The sequence below is a fragment of the Pangasianodon hypophthalmus genome, chromosome 18 (assembly GCF_027358585.1).
Source record: "Pangasianodon hypophthalmus isolate fPanHyp1 chromosome 18, fPanHyp1.pri, whole genome shotgun sequence".
Lineage (NCBI taxonomy): Eukaryota > Metazoa > Chordata > Actinopteri > Siluriformes > Pangasiidae > Pangasianodon > Pangasianodon hypophthalmus.
Window position 1 is genome coordinate 16,099,438 of NC_069727.1, and position 18,760 is coordinate 16,118,197.

The 18,760-nt window shown below is 39.9% G+C and overlaps 1 protein-coding gene across 5 annotated transcripts in view; it reads right to left on the bottom strand.

The window, feature by feature from the left end:
- cald1a (caldesmon 1a) overlaps positions 1 to 18,760 on the bottom strand; it is a 54,994-nt gene that overhangs the window by 15,817 nt on the left and 20,417 nt on the right. For 2 of the 5 annotated variants that reach the window (XR_003403330.3, XM_026923660.3), the window contains exons 1-7: positions 15,196 to 15,402; positions 14,646 to 14,742; positions 6,136 to 6,276; positions 3,690 to 4,044; positions 3,563 to 3,598; positions 3,320 to 3,475; positions 1,600 to 1,691 (exon numbers count right to left, since the gene is read on the bottom strand). Coding sequence is in view for 4 of the 5 variants with exons in the window: in XM_026923660.3 (XP_026779461.3) it covers positions 1,600 to 1,691; positions 3,320 to 3,475; positions 3,563 to 3,598; positions 3,690 to 4,044; positions 6,136 to 6,276; positions 14,646 to 14,719 (854 nt within the window). In the remaining variant the exon portion in view is untranslated. Of the gene's footprint in view, positions 1 to 1,599; positions 1,692 to 3,319; positions 3,476 to 3,562; positions 3,599 to 3,689; positions 4,045 to 6,135; positions 6,277 to 14,645; positions 14,743 to 15,195; positions 15,403 to 18,760 lie in introns of those variants that run through there. The other 3 variants (XM_026923661.3, XM_026923662.3, XM_026923664.3) reach the window with 3 other exon arrangements.

Consider the following 18,760-nt stretch of genomic DNA (forward strand, 5'->3'; position numbering starts at 1 on the left):
TATCAGAGCACTCCTGTCTAAGGTGACAGTCTTGAATTACAGGCTTGGGATTGAATGACTGGAAATACAAATGTTTGAAAAGACAAATTCTGTGTGAGTAATGAGAACTGATATACATGTATTTCAGCAATTTCCCCTTATTTCTCAAGCTAACCTGACATACTATTTCTTTACTGATCATTAATAATTCATTTCAGTTAACATATTCATTCCAATTTGTCCCAGCTCGTATGGAAAAATTTACAGCATGTAATGTATACTTATCAAATTCATTTCGCAGTACTTTTACATTGGTTCTACTGTAGTTACTAAATAATTCACAGTCCTTACTCATTGTTATTAATATGTTATTCAGTTTATTTATTTGTTTTTAATTTAGAATTTTTTCCCGTCTGATTTCTGTCTCTAAACTGGCCACCTGCCATTTCCCACCCACCAGCCAGCGCTCCCCTATCATATGACAGCTACCAACCGGGGAGGGTGATGGCTAACACGTGCTTCCTCTGAGACACATGAAGCCAGCCAACTGCATCCTTTCGAACTGCTGCTCATTCTGTGTCACAGGGCATCATAACACACTCACACTGTCCAGATGATACGGCGAATGCTTTTCTGTTGAGCCACTCGGGAGCCCAGCTATTCATTTTAAAGTATTACTTATAAATAATATGCTTTATGATGAATATCTGAATAATAAGCTGTGAGTTTAAAGTTTAACAAGACTGCACCATACCTTTCAGTTCATCAGAACAATGTCTAAATATATAATAAATAAATAAATATATTCTCACTTTTGCATTATTTAAGTAAGCGGCCATGTTTTAAAAATCTGATAGCCAAATTATTGGCCAAAGGTTTACCATTCTTAATAAAACTTTGTCGTAAGAATCTTATTGAGGCAGTTATTGGGTTGAATGCTGGATGCATCCTCAGTTTAATTTTTGCCATTTTGGAATTTATTTCAAAGAAAATCCTCGATCACTTTAGAAACTGGTATTCCTATGGATTTGGTAAAAATAGTCCATAATAGACAAAAGGACCAAAGGAAGTCAAAAGGAACCCATTTATTACATTAAGGTCACAACACAATGCAGTATGATGTTGGTCAATGTATAAAATTTGTGCATTGTTATTTTACTTCATATGTATTCATTCATTCATTCATTTATTCATCTTCAGTAATCACTTTATCCTGGTCCTGGCCTATCCTTGGACCACTGGATGCGAGGTGGGAATATGCCCTGGATGGGACACCAGCTCATCACACGGCACCATGCACACACACATTCACACACCATAGCCAATCCACAAACATGTGAAACTCCACATAGGCAGTAATCCAAGGTCAAGATTGAACCGGATTGAATATGCATATGTATGTTTCTACGTTTCTATCTACATATGTATGCATGTGAACGTTTATTCTAACACAACGAAACTGTGTTCATATGAGTGAATGCATCATACGTCATTTTTTATATTTGCAAACTGCTTTGTTTGATTGTTTTATATAATTAATTAAAGGCAGAACAGATACTCTAATGAGCATGCTGATCACAGCCAGAAACCGATAAAGGCGTACTGTGTGATCAGACCCACCTCTGGGTTCTCTCCACTTTTTTGTGTTTGCTGTCTTCATACACTCCCCCGTTCTGCTGCTTGCTCTTCCTCCCTGCGTCCTCATCCTCCATCTGCCGACGGAAACATACAACTCAGAACATGGTACAAACCACGCTCTCAGTGAGGTGAAGCTGCTCAGGGTCACTCAGGATGGAAAGTGTGAGTTATTGGATAGGTGAAATGAACACACCCACACACACACCCACACACACCCACACACACATTGCTGTCATGCAACAAGCTGTTACTAGTCTGTGAAAACACTTCACTGGTGAGGAAACATGACCGTACAGAATAGACTGTGACCTTACTGAGGACTGTGAGCAAGTTGATAAAGACAGCAGGTTGCTGTGGACACACTGTGGGATCACACTGGTGTGTGGATAATGGTCAGGTTTTGGGGCAAAGCCTCTCAACACTAAGACTGCATCAACTTTTAAAAAGAGTCGCTGATTTCAGATAGTTTGGGTAGAAAAAAGATTACTAATTGATTAAGGCTGCACAATTAATCACATTTTAATTGTGATAATTTCTGGCTGGGGCTCCATTAACTAAAAATAATCAATTGCGATACAGGTGGGTTAATGCTGTTTTTTTTATTTTTTCTTCTCAAATCTGAGGCTAGTAATAAACAGATTGAAAAACATGCAGCTATAACATAAGTGAGAACAGGAACTAGCTTATTTCTTGGATGTTCCATAACATTAAACGTAACTATGCTGTTAAAAGGTACATATAGTCTTTGAATAAAAAAATTGTTATTATAATTGTTGGCAAATTGCTGTCTTATAACAGGAAGAAAATACTTCAGGATGTGACATTATAGTTATATAACTATAACTATAGTTATATAACTCAACTCAGGGTTGGTAACAGTAACTCCACTCGCATCACACCACTCTGCAATTGAATATTTTCCTTTAACAGCATGTTTTGTGATGTTTTATTCCTTATCGGATAAGAAATTCCTATAACAAACTCACTATGCATGTGTTTTACTATCTATTTAGTTAGTCATCATGCTGACTAATCTGTTAGTTGTTGTTGTGTTTAATATTTTCTGTTTCACTTGTCAAATAATCTAACAGGAACAGGCTTATTCTAATTCAAAGTTTTATACAAGTGAAAGTAAAATTTTGCATCCTCCAAAGCATTTCAATGAGGATTTCACAGTATTTTAAAGGAAAATGTGCCTCTATTTTACATTTTATGTACAAATGGGGGGGCTGACAAGGCAGTAATAGAGGTGAAGGGTGGGAACAGAAGTTATTAGACTATTAATATATGAAATGCAAATGTAATTTATATGCAAAACTAAAGAGTAAATGTTATTACACAAGCTTAGCAAATTAAATGTCTTGTTGCACTCAGTTAATATGTGAAGAAATAGATTTATAATATACTATGTGAAGAAGCCTGATTTATGTTGATTGAAACTATTTTTTCCATAAATCCGCTGAATTATTATGAACAATAATCATGATTTTGACACTGAAGAAAATAATCCATTATTGTGCAGCCCTACATATGATTTACATTCCTCCAATTAACCTCAACATATTCAATTGAATTTTGAGAAATCACACTAAGCCCCAAAAGCTCTAATTATCCATTGTCTACAAGCATCTAGCCTCTTACCAAGCCAAAATCATTTTTTACAAACTGTCTGCTTTTCATCAGCTGCCTTCTGTGTAAGCACCTCTAACTCATTCCCCTCTACTTCCTCTATATCCTCATCGACTCCTGCCGCATCCTCCTCCACTTCCTGCTTTGAAATGACTGTAGAATCAGCTAGGTCTTCATTTAAAGTCTTGCATTTTTCACTTGGACGCACAGCATCCTGACCAGTACCACCCTATGAAAGGAATCAGGAGCCACATGGTCCAAGCTGCATCGTGTTCAATAAGTGAAAGCGAGAGGAAATCAATAATGGCAGGCGTACCTCATCTTCTATTTTAGCTTTTTCCTCAGTGGATTCCTGAAAGTGAACAACGTTCATCAAAACCAACTCAACTTGAATTACTGGCAGCTACAAACTGCATGAAATCATAATCATTACACAAACACACCTGCTCCTTCAAGTAAGACCTGCGTGGCTTCTCCTCCACCACCTCCTTCTGTGGAATGACCTCCTCCTTCACCTCCTCTTTCACCTCCTCCTTGCTGTTGAGTGCCGGCTCCTCCTCCTGGTTGTTGAATGCTCGGTAAGAGGTGGTAGAGGAGCTCTCCACACTGTAGGTGCTGTAGGATGGAGCATCGACAGACTCCAGCTGTTTCTGCCTGTCCAGTGCCTCCTTCATCCTCCTCTGCCTGCGCTCCTCCCGCTTGGCCAGGCGCTCGAGCAGGGCCTGCTCCTCCTCATCTCCTTCGCCAGCCCTGCCTGAGCTCAGCTCTGAGCTCGACACTGTCTCTGTTACTGTGACACTGAGAAAGAGCGAGCAAGAGAGAGAGAGAGAGGGAGAGAGAGAGAGAGAGAGAGGGAGAGAGAGAGGGAGAGAGAGAATGATCAAGGGATGCTAATATAAAAAAAAACTAGACTCTCTGCAAAGAGAATTTGCTTATTAGGTTGGATTATGTGGAATGTCTATCATACAAGTCCCTGTGAATGGGTTGTAACTATAGAAACGATAACATTACAATGAGTGCATTAATACAAATCTGTGATTTGTGTTATAGTTAGCACCACTGTCATGGACATAATGCTATAGGAAATTAATCAACACCTTCTGACCAATCAGAATTGAGAATTCAACACTGCTTTTAAGTACATTAAAAGCTTGGTACCAGATGAATTTTTTTTTTACTTCTGTCACTTCTTTAACTCACCATAAACTTTATATAATTATAAAAAAATTATATAATATAATATTTTTAAATAATTAAATCTTTTCAGTGGAATTAATGTAAGGGCTCTGATGACTCAAAAAGCATTTTTTACTGTCACTTTTTAGGCCCTTTTTTTTGGAGCTGTCATGCTAAGCAATTTACTCTTCAATATAGAAAAAGTATGGGTGTTAAAGCAATATTTGCACAACTTTCATTCACACACACAACAGCCCACTGTGTCCTTTTCCCTCGGTGAAGAGTCCGGTGATGATTTGAATCAGGTTTGCTCTTTTCCTCCCTCCTCACCCTCCACTGGGATGCAAGGGACACGCCATCAGTGCCACCGTAGGTTAATGTAGTCTGAGTTCACCACTTGGCAAAGCTTTCCCTCAGCATCAGCACAATTCACAACAGAGACACACACACACACACACGCGCACACTGCTCACACACCGAGGACGCTTGCAGATTGCTGTGATATTCTCTTGTGCAAAAGTATGCATGGTGTACAATACTGCAGTGTTGGCGCACGTCAGCACGACCCACTGCTTCCACCTCACCGAGCAACTACAGGAAGTTACACGCACACAGACCAGAGCTAAAGGACAGAGAAAGGACTTCCACAGAGATACTGCTGTTGTTTGTGCGCTCTTTATGAAGCTTAGAGTTTCATGTATGCATTATTAAGATGGATTCCACCTGTTTCCTGGGTCTCATCCAACACACACACACACGCACACACACACACATTCTCAGTGTCTCTATGCCTCAGTATCCACACTGTGGGAAAGTCCATAAAGGAGAGCAAGTGACCCCTAGTGCCTGCTCCATTCCAGTGATTCCTGATCTTTTCTTTCTGAACTTCGAAATGGAAAGACGAGTCAAAATTCATGGCCCCTAATTCCATCTACTCTACAATATATTACATTTACATGTATTTATTTCTCCAAATTTACCCACATTTGAAGCAGAATCTAATTCCAGCATCCCAGCTGAGAAGCTGAGGGTCAAAGAACTTGCTCAAGAGCCCTAGCAGTGATTCTGTGGCAGTCCTGGGATTTGAACTCACAACCTAAGACGTCTTTATATTTATAAAAGACATTCCACATTTGCGAGTTGATTTCTCATGAACATAATCAAAAAGGATTTCTCATTCCAGAGTAGACAGAGAACAAACTGCAAACAAATGTATTTCAAAATATCCTTTGTTAGATTTTACTGAAAGCAACATTTCAGAAATGCAGATTATTTGTGCTTTGTTATTTAAGATAATTGGTAAGGGATCGTCTATAAAGTGCATTAAATTAGACAATTTTGTAAGATTCATTTTCACCAGGAAGCTAAAATGCAATCTTTTAAGTGCACTGTGTTTTTTAACATGAACATTATGCATTTAAATTTCAGTTCATTGCTGCATCGCCTTCGATGTGTCCTTTGACGTGTAGCTGCCGTGTGTTTTGTTCATTTCTTCTTAGTTATATGTGGAACACAGATCAAGTTTCAGCCTAGCGTCTGACTCTTTCCCTCTTCCCAGCCTGAGCATGGCGTCCTGACCAATATGGCCAATGTGGGAATTTGGCCAATGTGGTGCGTCTGAGTAGGTTGAATCTACAGTATGAATATATGTGTGATGTGTTTGTGTAAGCAGTGTTTGCTCATGAACAGTGTGTGTGTGTGTGTGTAAAACACCTGTGGCTGTTCAGCCCCACACTCTCGGCTGGGTTAGCTACCTCCTCGCCCTCCTTGCTTCGCATACGCTCTTGGCGTGCTCTTCGTCTACGCTCACGAGCTGCCTCTTCCTCATCCTCCTCATTCCGGCGGTAGGCCATCCTGGACACACACACACGCACACACACACACACACACAATGAGAGTTTAGTATACTGTAATTAGAGATACATAGAAGGAAGCAGAGTGGAAGTCTTGGGGGCAGTAAATGTGTTTCTTACAGTCATTACAGTTATACTGCTGCTGCTGTTGGTGTGTGTGTGTGTGTGTGTGTGTGTATGTGCAGCTGTGTTTAGCTGCTGATGAGAGGAGCTGTACCTCAGGTTGCAGCTGTCAATCACAGAACAGATTTGTGGCATAGGGAGGAAGCCAGTGCTTTTCTCTGTTTATGACCTTTCACTGTTTTCACTCTCCCCTCTACTTTCCATACATACATACTGAAACACCCCGAGAGCATGATATACCTACTAGCGTTTACTGCTTACTGTTTCTTTTTCAGATTTTACTCTATTTTTTAGATTTTATTTTGTACTTTGATACTTTCACAGTACCATTTCAACCCCAGTATCTACTGATCTTCATGTGCCTTATATTCTGAAAGTAGCATAACGTACTGCCTCTGTTGTAGCCAGGAAATCTTCTGTAATTGAAGACAGCATTCTGTTAACGCCCAAGGAAGACCGGAGGGAGAGTGACATCATTAGATAACTTAGCTCTATAGACATCCCTTGTCCTCTGTCCCTTTACTTTCTGTCTTTGGAATTGTTTGCCATGTCTACCATGACTATCTGCATTGCACAGTGTATTTGGAAGAGATAATGCAGTCCAGACTCAGAGGTTGTATCCTGAGGCCAAGTTCCTACTCCTATGACCAAAATAACACATCTTCACCAGACTGAAGCGCTCTGCAACAACGCTGCATTTCTCAGTAGCTAAAACACATTTAGAGGTCTGTCTGAACCAAGCACACAAGGCCTGTTCGCACTTTTTGTCTACAGTATGTGTAGTGACTACTACAAACTACACATGGAACATATCTAGCGGATGAGATATTGTTTAAAGAAATACACAACTTTTTTTTTAGAACCTTATCTCTATCTAATGCATGTGTAGTGTATATGTGTTTACTACAGACAACCGTTTTTGAATTTCCATGTACTGAGACAAGAAAAAAAACAATGTTTACTCAAAACTCAATTATAAAGAAAGTCTAATTGCAGTTGTTATTTCCACCAATAAACGTTTCAAGACTTCTTCAGTCAAAAGCAAATTAAGCTCTAAATATATAAATCATACAGAGATTACTTTTTAGCGGGAAGAATCATGTGATCATACATTGACAAAATCTTCAAAAGAAAAGTGTAATTTACAGGAAAGACCTTTTTCATGTCTGGCTCATTTTGCATATCAATCTTTATAATTCATTTCAATTCAATTTTATTTGTATAGTGCTTTAAACAACGGATATTGTCACAAAGCAGCTTTACAGAAATACATAAATGCGGGATATAAATGTTATATTTATAGGTGACGGTGGCGAGGAAAAACTCCCAGAGACGATATGAGGAAGAGACCTGAGTGCAAAACTGTTCGTGGCTATTGCAGTCCAAAAGCTACTGTAGAAATTGTGGTCCAAAGCCATCTTCATGGTTTTTAAGTGGTACCATCTACAGTAATCTTGATGATCTTCAGGCTGTCCATGTGGGCTGTCTTCAGCAGCAGCAAGTGATTTCCAATTGATGAGAATCCCAACCAGAAGTAGGGCATCAGGATGGATCAGGCAGGTCCGAAGAGCAGAAGGGGTCAGGATCACTGGTATCACTGGTATAACTCACATGTGATCTTCAATGGCATCTAAGATTTATTTTGTACTGAAATTATGAGTTGATTATTTTTAGTTTATAATTCTTTCATCAACATGTTGGTTTATTGTTAATAGCTCCTACATTACCCATAAATCCACTTGACTACTTGCTGATAGTGGTGCTAGTGAGATTTAGCCTCTGCTTCTGTCTACCTACAGACAGCAATGCAGCAGCACTTTAGTCCTTTAGTCTCTCTCCTGTACACTCTGCTTAAACAGATCATCTTGTAGATCGCTAACTAGCTAATCTGAGCCTAATCTCTGCCATAACTCTGCATAACTCTGTTGTATAGCTGCATTACATTCTGGAACTAATGCAATACATTCAGTGTTTGCTGTCTCGACTACTGTGAGTGAGAAAAGGTGCTCTTACTCTTTTGTATTAGTTAATAGCAAAATCTCTTATGTTGGAGATTGTTAAATTTTTCCCCCAGGACATCAGTGGAGCAGATAACTGCTAACTTCTCATTAGACTTACAAAACTTCAGTATCACCCCACAAATTAGCAGCAGAGTCACTAAGCACATCACAAATAATTCAATATAAATATATTTAACGTGTTTCATGGTGGGCTTTTCATAAAAGTATTCTAATATTAGAGTGTAAGGGTTGTAGTTTTGAATTTGTGTAATGTTGTGGCATGTTTTAACTGACAACTGCCCCTAGGCTTCCAACATAAGTTGTTCTATTGTCAGTGTTGAAATTCATGTCCATGTTAATCAGACATATGCTCCAGAAGGGACAGATAACGATTAGGCTAAAGTTTTCATTTAATAGCCTTTGTGGTGAACACTGGGCAGTCTGAGCCTTGCTTTACTGATTTTATAAAATCTGTAAAGAAGGAAATGGCTGTAGAGTGGGACATGGTGTTGACTAGCATTCCCAAATATTTTCCTTTCGTTCAAACATCTCAGAAATGTCCGAGAAAAACAGTTTGGGAAAGGCCGCTGTGAGTGGGGTTTGACATAGCAACAACACAAGGTCTGAGAGAGTGAGAGAGAGAGAGAGAGAGAGAGAGAGAAAGAGAGAGAGAGCTTGTGCCAAAAGCCTGCCCTATTCCCACACTCGTCCCACTTTATCCTCTTCTCCCACTGCACTCACAGACTCTCTGCTCATCTGGTATATTCCTTTTCTGCTTCCATTTCCCTACAGTCCCTGAGATGTGCATAAAACTTCTCAAAGTTAAGGTGGTCTGAAATGATCAGACTTCTGTCATTTACAAGCTAATAAAAACAATTCGGTGTTCAGAGAGAGACTGTTCCGGAGTCTTTCATTCCACCGTCTGTTGGTGTCTTTCTTCCAATTTCTCTCTCTTCCTCCATCTGTCTAATACACACAAGCTTTAGTGGTGCAGGGAGAGTAGTTATGGAACGGCCCATTCGCTGAGGATGGGTGTTATTTCCTGAGCTCTTCCTGGCCTCTCATGGGAAAACAGTGCAGATGTGTGGGATCAAAATGCCCGCTGCGCAGAAGACGAAGCTCTCAGCAACAAGTCATACCATCCTCGGACAGAAATGCAAAAGCTATTGGCAGTAAAGATTTAAAGCAGGCAAATGCACACAGCTGAAACACATTCTTGTCATAACTTGCCATGCTCTTGTCATAACTCTCCAGAACTTTGTATTAGAGCAATAAGGAACAGACAAAACATTACACAGTGTATGTATGTGGAGTGTCGCTGACCCGTCTCTGTGCTGGAACTGCTTGCTCCAGATCGGGAAAGGCCACGACAGTCACAGAGGGAGAAGTATGCATATAAGAGAGTGAGAAAGACAGAGAGAGAGGGAAAGAGAGAGGGAAACACAGCCCTAGGCCATGGAGTCTGCACAACCTCTGACCTGCGCCAACATTATCCCTCTCAAAGAAGCTCAATTCTCAAAGACACTGCACTCGACACACTACAGGCTGCAGTTGTAATAACAGTTCTAATGTTAGCGGTTCATATAATCGCCTTAAGAGTTCAGTGGCTGCTTATCAAGACTACAGCAGATGGAGCTGTGTAGGAGCATGTAGCTGTTATATCCATCGCTCTCAAAGTGGTTCCAGAGTTCTGTGACGTATAGCCAGGGAATCCATGATTTAATGACGTGACTACTCTGGAGCTCATTATCACTGCTATCATGTTACTAATAAGTTGTTATAGTTATTTATTCACCCTGAATGACCTGCACATTAATCTTTATAATTAACACATGATCTTCAATGGCATCTAAGATTTATTTTATAAAAAAAAAAAAAAGATTTTTTGATTTAAGCTTATTTCAATGATATGTTGGTCTATTACCCACAATGCCTTTTGACAACCAGCTGATAAAGGTGTCAATGGGATTTATTTCTTGCTTCATCTCCAACTAAAGAGAGCGATGCAGCGTACTTTAGTACTTTAGATCTGTCCGGCTCTCTCTCACCTCCTCATTTGTACATTCGACTCAAACAGATCAGCTTCCAAAGCTTCAACTGTCATGCTAAAATTGGCATCAACGCTACCATAGTTGTCATCTCGTAGACTGCTATTCGAGTGAAGTGCTATAACACAGTGCAGCTGTGTCATACAGCTGCAATGCATTCTGGAGCTTTGAGTACAATGTTTGCTGTCTCCAGTACTACACCATTGAAATCTCATTAATATGACTTTGAACATCACTGTAAAATGGCGAGTGAGAAAAAAAAACTCTTGCTCTTTCGTGTTTAGGAGCTAACAGTGAAACCTGATAAATATTCCTCATGTCTGTTGAAATTTTTCTCATATTAAACACTAATGTAACTGCATTAGACAATCACTAACTTCTCATGGGAATAACAAACATACAGCACCAACCAATGAACTAGCACCAGAATCTTTAAGCACATCACAAATATTTCAATAAAAGCATATTTAATGTGATTCAGGTCAGCTTATGGCAGCTAATTTGGATTTAGTCATTCTGTCAAAACAATAGTTTTATTCATATTTTAGTCATTTGGTGATTGTTACTGTTAGCCTTAGTCTAGTTTTATTTAACAAAAACATTTACAGCAATTCTAGTCACTTAAAAGTCAACTATTTTAGTCAATGAAAACTAAAAAACTAAATATTTTACTCCGTTTTGCTTTTTTCCCCCCAAATAGTTTTTTAAGAGTGCAAAGAGTAAATATAATATCTATGCATTTAATAATATTACTAAGTAAGCACATTTACTATTCTGCATAAATAAACTCTGTCAAACTGACATTTTAACTTGTTTTTCTTTGTTGAGGAAAATTTCATAACAATTAGACATAGATTTTGAGAACAAGGGAGAATTTTTAGTTATCGTTGCATTTTCATCATGAAAACAGGTAACTGATTAACATTTAAATCTAAAGTAAATTATTTAAAGCTTAATAACTTCAAAACAAGTATAAATAATGTTGAATTAGATCTAACTGCAGTTTTATTAAATCTAGGAAAATTGTTGTTGTCAAAATCAACATTTTACCACAGTGTAACTGGTTTGGGTGGAAACTTGAAACGCTCCAGTAAAAACAGAAGTGTACTAATTTGCCTAAAGGGATGGCTTGCTGCAAAATGTTTAAAACACTAAAACATGCTTAATGCATGCTTAATATTACACATACTCTTATCAGAGTCATCAATACTCTCTCTCTCTCTCTCTCTCTCTCTCTCTCTCAATACAAGCCAACCTCATTTACAGATGCTGGTGGTACAAGATATGATGAAAATCCATTATAAAATCTTAGGCAATTATCCGAAAATGTAATTATATGAAAAAGCTGCAACCACATAGGGCTACTCTCAGCTCGCTGTGACTGACATTAGACAGAGCCCTAAGTCTCTCGCTCTCTCTTTCTCAAGCAGACAGAATCTTGGCCATCTCAGATGGAGGAGTGAAATGGCACTTGTCAAGCCTTCATCGCCTGACGATGTTCCAGGTGGACTCCGATGCCAAGGTTCTCCTGTGTGCACAGGGCTTATCGTTCGCTCTCGTCAGCTCCTCCGCAACATCTGCCCTCCTGCTGTTACAGACTCCCACTCCAACACTTCCACCGAGACATAACACGAGTGGACTTATACACTCCACCAGCCAACACTAGTAATGTTGAACAAGTTGGCCAGATGACAAAACATATTATGTAGACTGAAAAAAACATCTGACTATGACTTTGGCTCTTGCGCTGTGTATCCCGGTGATGGTTGAATGGATGGGGATAACGACATGATGTGTGGTTTAGACTACGCTGATTTGATGTTTGATTACAAGAACAAATACGCATCGAAAGTGTTTTTGCACAACAGAACACAATATTGTTTGATAGTATCTTTTGTCTCAAGACAGTTGAGAACCGAGAATCAGGATCAAACTGGAACTGCTTCACAGAAGAACACGAACAGTTCTAGTCATTCTGAACTTTCAGAAATTTTTGCTAAATGCAAACTTGGAAAGGAAATTCAGCTCCTTCCTAGACAACATATAGCAAAAGTATTAGTTTTAGGCTCCAATAGCCAAATAAAATACTGACAAATTTAACCACTATTCACTTTCATCAAATACAGGCCTAGGATTATGGGAACACAGAGGATATAATGTATCTTAAACCAAACAGTGAAAACCTAACTTTGCTGCATGGCACATACTGGACAGGAACTTCACTTGCAAACCTAACAATGCACACAATTGACCAAGGTCCAGTATTCTGCCAATGATAACAAGGGTGTTAGCTACTGAAAAGAATATGCAGCACTTACTGCAACGAATATGCTGGGAATAGCAGTGAGCGAGGTCCGCTCGTTCATTACCCATGATGCTTTGTGACAGGAGCATAAATCATTCCTTAGCAGCTGCACACACACAGTGTTTGTGGAACTCTTTAAAAAAAATGCAGCATTTGACAAGAAACGCTGATGCAAAAATCGCTGTTTGACTTTCTGCCATCAGTGTTTATGGGAGTGTCTTTTTTTTGCCTTAAATGGGCACGAGACTCGAGCAAGCTGGATTTCAGAGCACTTTTCAGAAAGCGCAGCTATCACACGGCCATCAGCACCATCTAAAGCCTGTCAGGAAAGAGCTGAGAGCAGGAGCAAACACAGCTGTCATCAGCTCAAGAACACAATCCTTTGCGATATTTTACTCCCAAACTGAGTGAAGCTTGAAAGCTGCCTCTGATTAGACTCTTGCTAATCAAATCAAATGTGTAGTGAAAATGTCTGTAAGACTTTGACGGCTGTTAGCAGTTAAAAAAAAAATCACACACATTACAGGTGGGCTTTCAAATCACCCATTTCATGACATTTTCTACCATGACTATCTGTCAGTTATGTAGTTAAACATGATGAAATGAAAGTCAAAGCTTGAATTCTGGCTCACACAACTAACAGAAAAGTAGTGAGTCAACTCAGCCAGATGTCCACTCGACTCACTGTCTACATCTGGGATGCAAGGACTGCTTTTTCCCATGACTGTGCGAAACACACCACATTCTGACATGGGATATTCTGGTCTAATTCTTCTTGTTGAAGTTGATTGACAAGTGGGCTTACCATGTAATAAGACTCGCAAAATAGCCTACATGAAATAAAACCAGGTGGAAAAGACATTTAAAATGATACAGAAGATTTGGTTTTGGTTTTTTTTTTTTTTTTGGTTTGCATTCTGAATGACTGAACTTGAAAGATGAAAAAAAAGTGATAAGCAAGTCTATCAAAATAATTTAAATGAACCTATGACCCATGAAATCTGCATTGAAGAAAAGCAGAAGTAATGGGGCGTTTACTTGTATTTTAAGAATGGGCTGGGTCGACAAAAGGCTAACAGATGTACAGTAACAGTCAGCTGAGAGAAAAAAAGAGGCTGTGTCGCTGTACATCTGTACACCGACCCACCCAGTGAAAGAAGCCATGGAAAGATAACGTGAACACAGATGGTTAAAAAATAGCATCATAAACAAAAGAAATGGGAAAGCTTACATTTTGAAACCACAGACCTGTAAGGTTATTTATTTTAAAATATTGAGCCACAAAGTTTCAACCTAAAAGTATAAACTTTATACTCTTTTATACTTTTTAGAAATTTTTCAGTGCAAAGCTTCTCTCATATATTCATGTATTGTATGTAAAATGTGTGGTATGTGCTATGTAAATAATTGCCAAAATAGTGATACTTCCTCACAGTTAACTTTATATGGGCTTATATAATAAACTCTTACTTCCCAAGTCCAAAAAGCCTGTCACTTATGACCATCTTATTACAGAGATTATCTGTTATAGATATTATATGCTAAAGGCAGCTTAAAATAACTGTCATGCATCAGTAGCCTGAGCCACTTACTTTCCCCAGAGTGTGGGTTAAACCTGCACAATACCTGCTCATCGATTTCCCACAATTCTCATGTTGCACTCTCAGAAATAAAGGAACCTTGTCCCTGGGGTGGTACCATCAAACCTTTCACACCTTTAAAGCTTTATACTAAAAGCAAATTAATAGTACACCAAATGCACTTTCCCAGGTAAAGGATACACATTAAAGGTACAAAATATATACCCATCACATCAATAAGGAAAAGTACATTCTGTTACTCTTTATTTCTGAGAGTGTTCAGTGGAAAAAAGATGGAGGAGAAGCGACGTTACCTTTCTGCTTCCAGCCGCATCTCCTCTCTCTTCTGTCTCCTCTGCTCCCTGCGCCACTCAAAATCATCGTCCATGGTTCAGTCCTGGAGGTGTGGCCCTGCAAAAAAAACCTCCAGTCTGTCAGCTTTACCCCTTACTGTAGATAATAATGTACGCACAAACAAGCTCAATTATCTTGAAACCACATATTATGGCATTTAGGTGAAGTTCCATGCTGCACGTCTGCCTCACGGTAACCACGTTTACTTAACCCTTTTCACAAAGTCACACGTTCTCACATGCAAGACATTTCCAGCCTCTGTGCTTTTTCTTGGCTTGGCATCAAAAAGCAGACTGGATTTGGTTTGACCACAAATGGAAAATGGTGAGGCCAAAAACCGGGCTGGAGAAAGCAAAGCGCAAGAGGGAGGAAAAGCGGGTAAAGGAGAGGATGTAAGCACAGGATGTTCAGGCTCAAAGACTCTATATATACTGGGCTGGTGAGTAGAGGGAAAACTGGACCACCCAGAAGCTTCAGGAGCTACAGCGGTGTGTGCAGAAGCCGGCATACCTTACTACAGCAACGAAAAGCCCTGGAGGAGTCTGCTTCTCTGTGCTCTCACACCATTCCAGCCTTTCACTCGCTCTCTCCTCGTTTCTGTCTCAGCACCACTTCCAACACAAAGAGCTTCTCTCGTTCGCTGTAGCTACCAGAAAAGGCAAGAGCCGTCCTCTTCCGTTCCCCTCTTGTTCACCCTCCCTCTCTTCCTCTCTGTCTCTCGTTCTCTCTCTCTATCCCTCCCTCTCCAGGGCAGACAGCACGGGCCTCCTTCTAACCCTCCCTTCCTTCTTTTTCTTCCTCTCGTTCTCTAGTTCTCCCTTCCACTCCTCCCTTCCTCTCCCTCTTATTTCTGTCTCTCTTTCTTTGTGCCATTACTACCCTCCACCCCCCCCCCCCCCATCCCCCTTTTTGTCTTTCTCTCTCTCTCTCTCTCTCTCTCTCTCTGTCCTCCTCTATTTTGTGTTTACTAAGCTGTCCCTGGTTAGCCAGCCTCAGCCTGGATGCTATGGGTTTTTAAAAAGCAAACTCTTGCTGTGGGTTTCCTGTTCAGCACTGGAGGCCTGTCTGGACTGTTCTCCATTTTGTTTTGACTCAGAGGGAATGTGCAAGAGACAGAGAGAGAAAGATAGACAGATAGAGATGGGGGGAATGAAGCTGTTTATTTCATATCACCCTGAATCTTTCATGCACTACAGAAATGACTGACTTTTTTTTTTTTTTTTTGCAGCATGACTACATCTCATATGTGGGCCCATATTGTCATGCTTGTGTAAACACTACTTACTCCCTCCTATAAAACCATCACGTCTCATAAAGATCCTAAGCAAATCATTAAATTGTTAAATCAACACTAGAACACTATGACACGCTGCGTAACACATTTCGCTAATAAGTTCTTACACTGTTTTCAGTGACCTGTTTGAGGTTTATTTGAGTGTGCTGACGCATTTGCACATCTTGGTTTACATTTGCGGTGTGTTCTCTGCATGGGGCAGGCGAGTGTCTCCGTGTCTGAGGCCCTGTCTTCTTTGAGCCCAAACATTCCTTTCTTAGCCTACAAGCTGAAGCAAAAACATGCAGAAATAGAAGAGCCCCTTGCTCCAGAGGACCACCCGTATGCAGCTAGAGCAAGCACACAGCAGGATAATGGAAGGGCCCTGTTTCGCCTGCTGTCCCGGGATTACATCCATCCCCCTGTTTCAGAACGGGTCTCTTGCTGCTAGGAGCCTCCTCTTCTCCTCCAGAGGGCGAGGATCAGCCCGGCCATAATAACACATTTACCCAGCAAATTACTACCTCCGTCTCACAGCCCATGTTTAGCCCCTTCACTGTATGACCCGTGGCAATGCTGTTAAGAACAAGAGTTCATATTTGTCTGTGACAATCTAACTTGCAATTCTGCACATTAAACCTTCGAAAAACTGTAGTTAACATCTGTGCTCTGCAGCGTAGGAGATGATAAACTGCACAGCACGCTGAGGGAGTGAGAAACAGTTAAGCATTGCTTGCAAGCTGCAAAGTAGTCATAGTCTAGACAGGATTAAACCGGTGGCCGTTTTAAGCTACACGTGTAGAGCTTCCTGAGCTGCAGTTCTGTGTCACGTACAGTGAGTGCACTTTGAAAATCTGGGAATTTTTTTCATTCAAATCTAGAAGTTTAGAAAACATTGAAAAACAAAGAAAGGAATGTTCAATATCTTGAATCTTCAGTATTCAAGATTCTGAACTATTTGTAGGTCACTATTTAAATTTAAGCAAATTTGTGAAATTGACCATGTTATCTCTTTTGTACAAAGGGTTAAATTTAAGAGTCTTATCTCTTCCATTGAAGCAGAGTTTGTGTTCAGACGGCATAGATTTGATCTAACATGGATGCTCGGGTTTACCCAGGTTTTACATGGGTTGTCAGATTTGTTAGGTATTTCCATGCCAGCTATTTCCATGCAAAATGATAAATACTGAGAAATTCATGTAAATATTTCATGTAAAGATTCTAATTTTCACTCAAATTGTTGCTGAAAGTATACTTTGTAATGAAAATTTTTGTATTAAATTAGAAAAGACAGCAAAGTGGAGGCATTTCACTGCAATACATCCTCTAAACGGGAACATTTGACACAACCCAGTAAATAATTAGCAGCGTTGATGACTACAAACTCAGCCTGCACAATTAGCCATTAGCGATCTGTCTGCAGCCTGCTGGGATGGCCCGCCATAAGACATAAGTGCTCTTCACAAACTAAGCCAAGTCTGATGTGATCCACAACCCCTTCCGCCAAACGGATTAAATAACTAAATGTTTGGATCTACCTCCCACTGCTTTCTGGAGCACAGCCTTCCTGGACTGATTGAGCAGAAGACTAAATTTACTCCTCCTGAAAAGCCACCACACTGCCAACATAAACCATTGCCCTTATTTGCATGTCTGTCAATAAAGGTCCATTAACATGGACTGGCTTCACTAACGCAAGGCAGTGCTAACACACTCTCGTTAGATACGGCAGGATGTCTGGCATCAGACTGGCCGCTGCTGGCCTGGTTTATCTCTCGCCAAAGAGTTCATAAACAGTCATGAAACAGAGGGGTGTCACATTAAAATCTATTCTGGTGTAATGTGATATACTGTATATTACATTGCACTGCCACTGTGTCTCAATAACCGTTTATCAATTTGAACTGAATTAAGCAATGTGGCAGAAATGGAACTCTGTACACTCCCTATGTCAGTTAGGGCCGGTCTACAGGATTATGATACAGACAAAAGAATAAGCACAGGAGAGAAACTTGAAATTTGAATAGTTTTTTTATTAGTGGATACGTGGTTAAAATTAAAAGGACTTTTCGTTCTAAACAGACATTTTAAAAAGACATACCATCTGTCACATCCAGCACCACTGATCCAGAAACCACTGCCGTCCAATCTGCTCCAGGTCTGGCACGGTCTTCACAATCCTCTCATTCACCTGAACACTAATTCGCCTGTTTCTTATTTGCAGTAATTACTCAGGGCATTAAAGAAGCTCATTTGCCTTCTTGCAAGGTTTTTCTAGCAATTTCATTTCTGAGGGTTGTTCCTGGCTTTTTTTATATTCTGCTCATTTTTTTGGGGGTTATGATTCAGTTTTTCTGCATTGCCCAAATTATGACTTTTGCCTGCTTGGTGATGATTGTGCCTGCTGATTTGCCTACTGACTTGTCTTGTTACAGAGAAACTGCAAAATCCTCCATCCCATGTCTTTACCACATCGGAAAACTTCAATTCAATGTTTCAGTTCAATTTTATTTGTATAGCGCTTTTAACAAAGGACACAAGGCAGCTTTTAAATTTTTACATTTAAATTTAACTTAGCTTAAAAAGTTACAGCTAAAGTTACCTCTGACTGTTACAAAGTGCTGACACTGGAGATTCCTTCCTACAATGCTAAATAAATGTCTCCTAATCTGCTATACAAGTTCCTGTGTATGTTGCTACTATAGAAACAATGACACATTAGAACTATCCATCCATCCATTTTCTGTACTGCTTATCCTATCCCAGGGGACTCGGAGCACAAGGCAGGGGACATCCTGGACG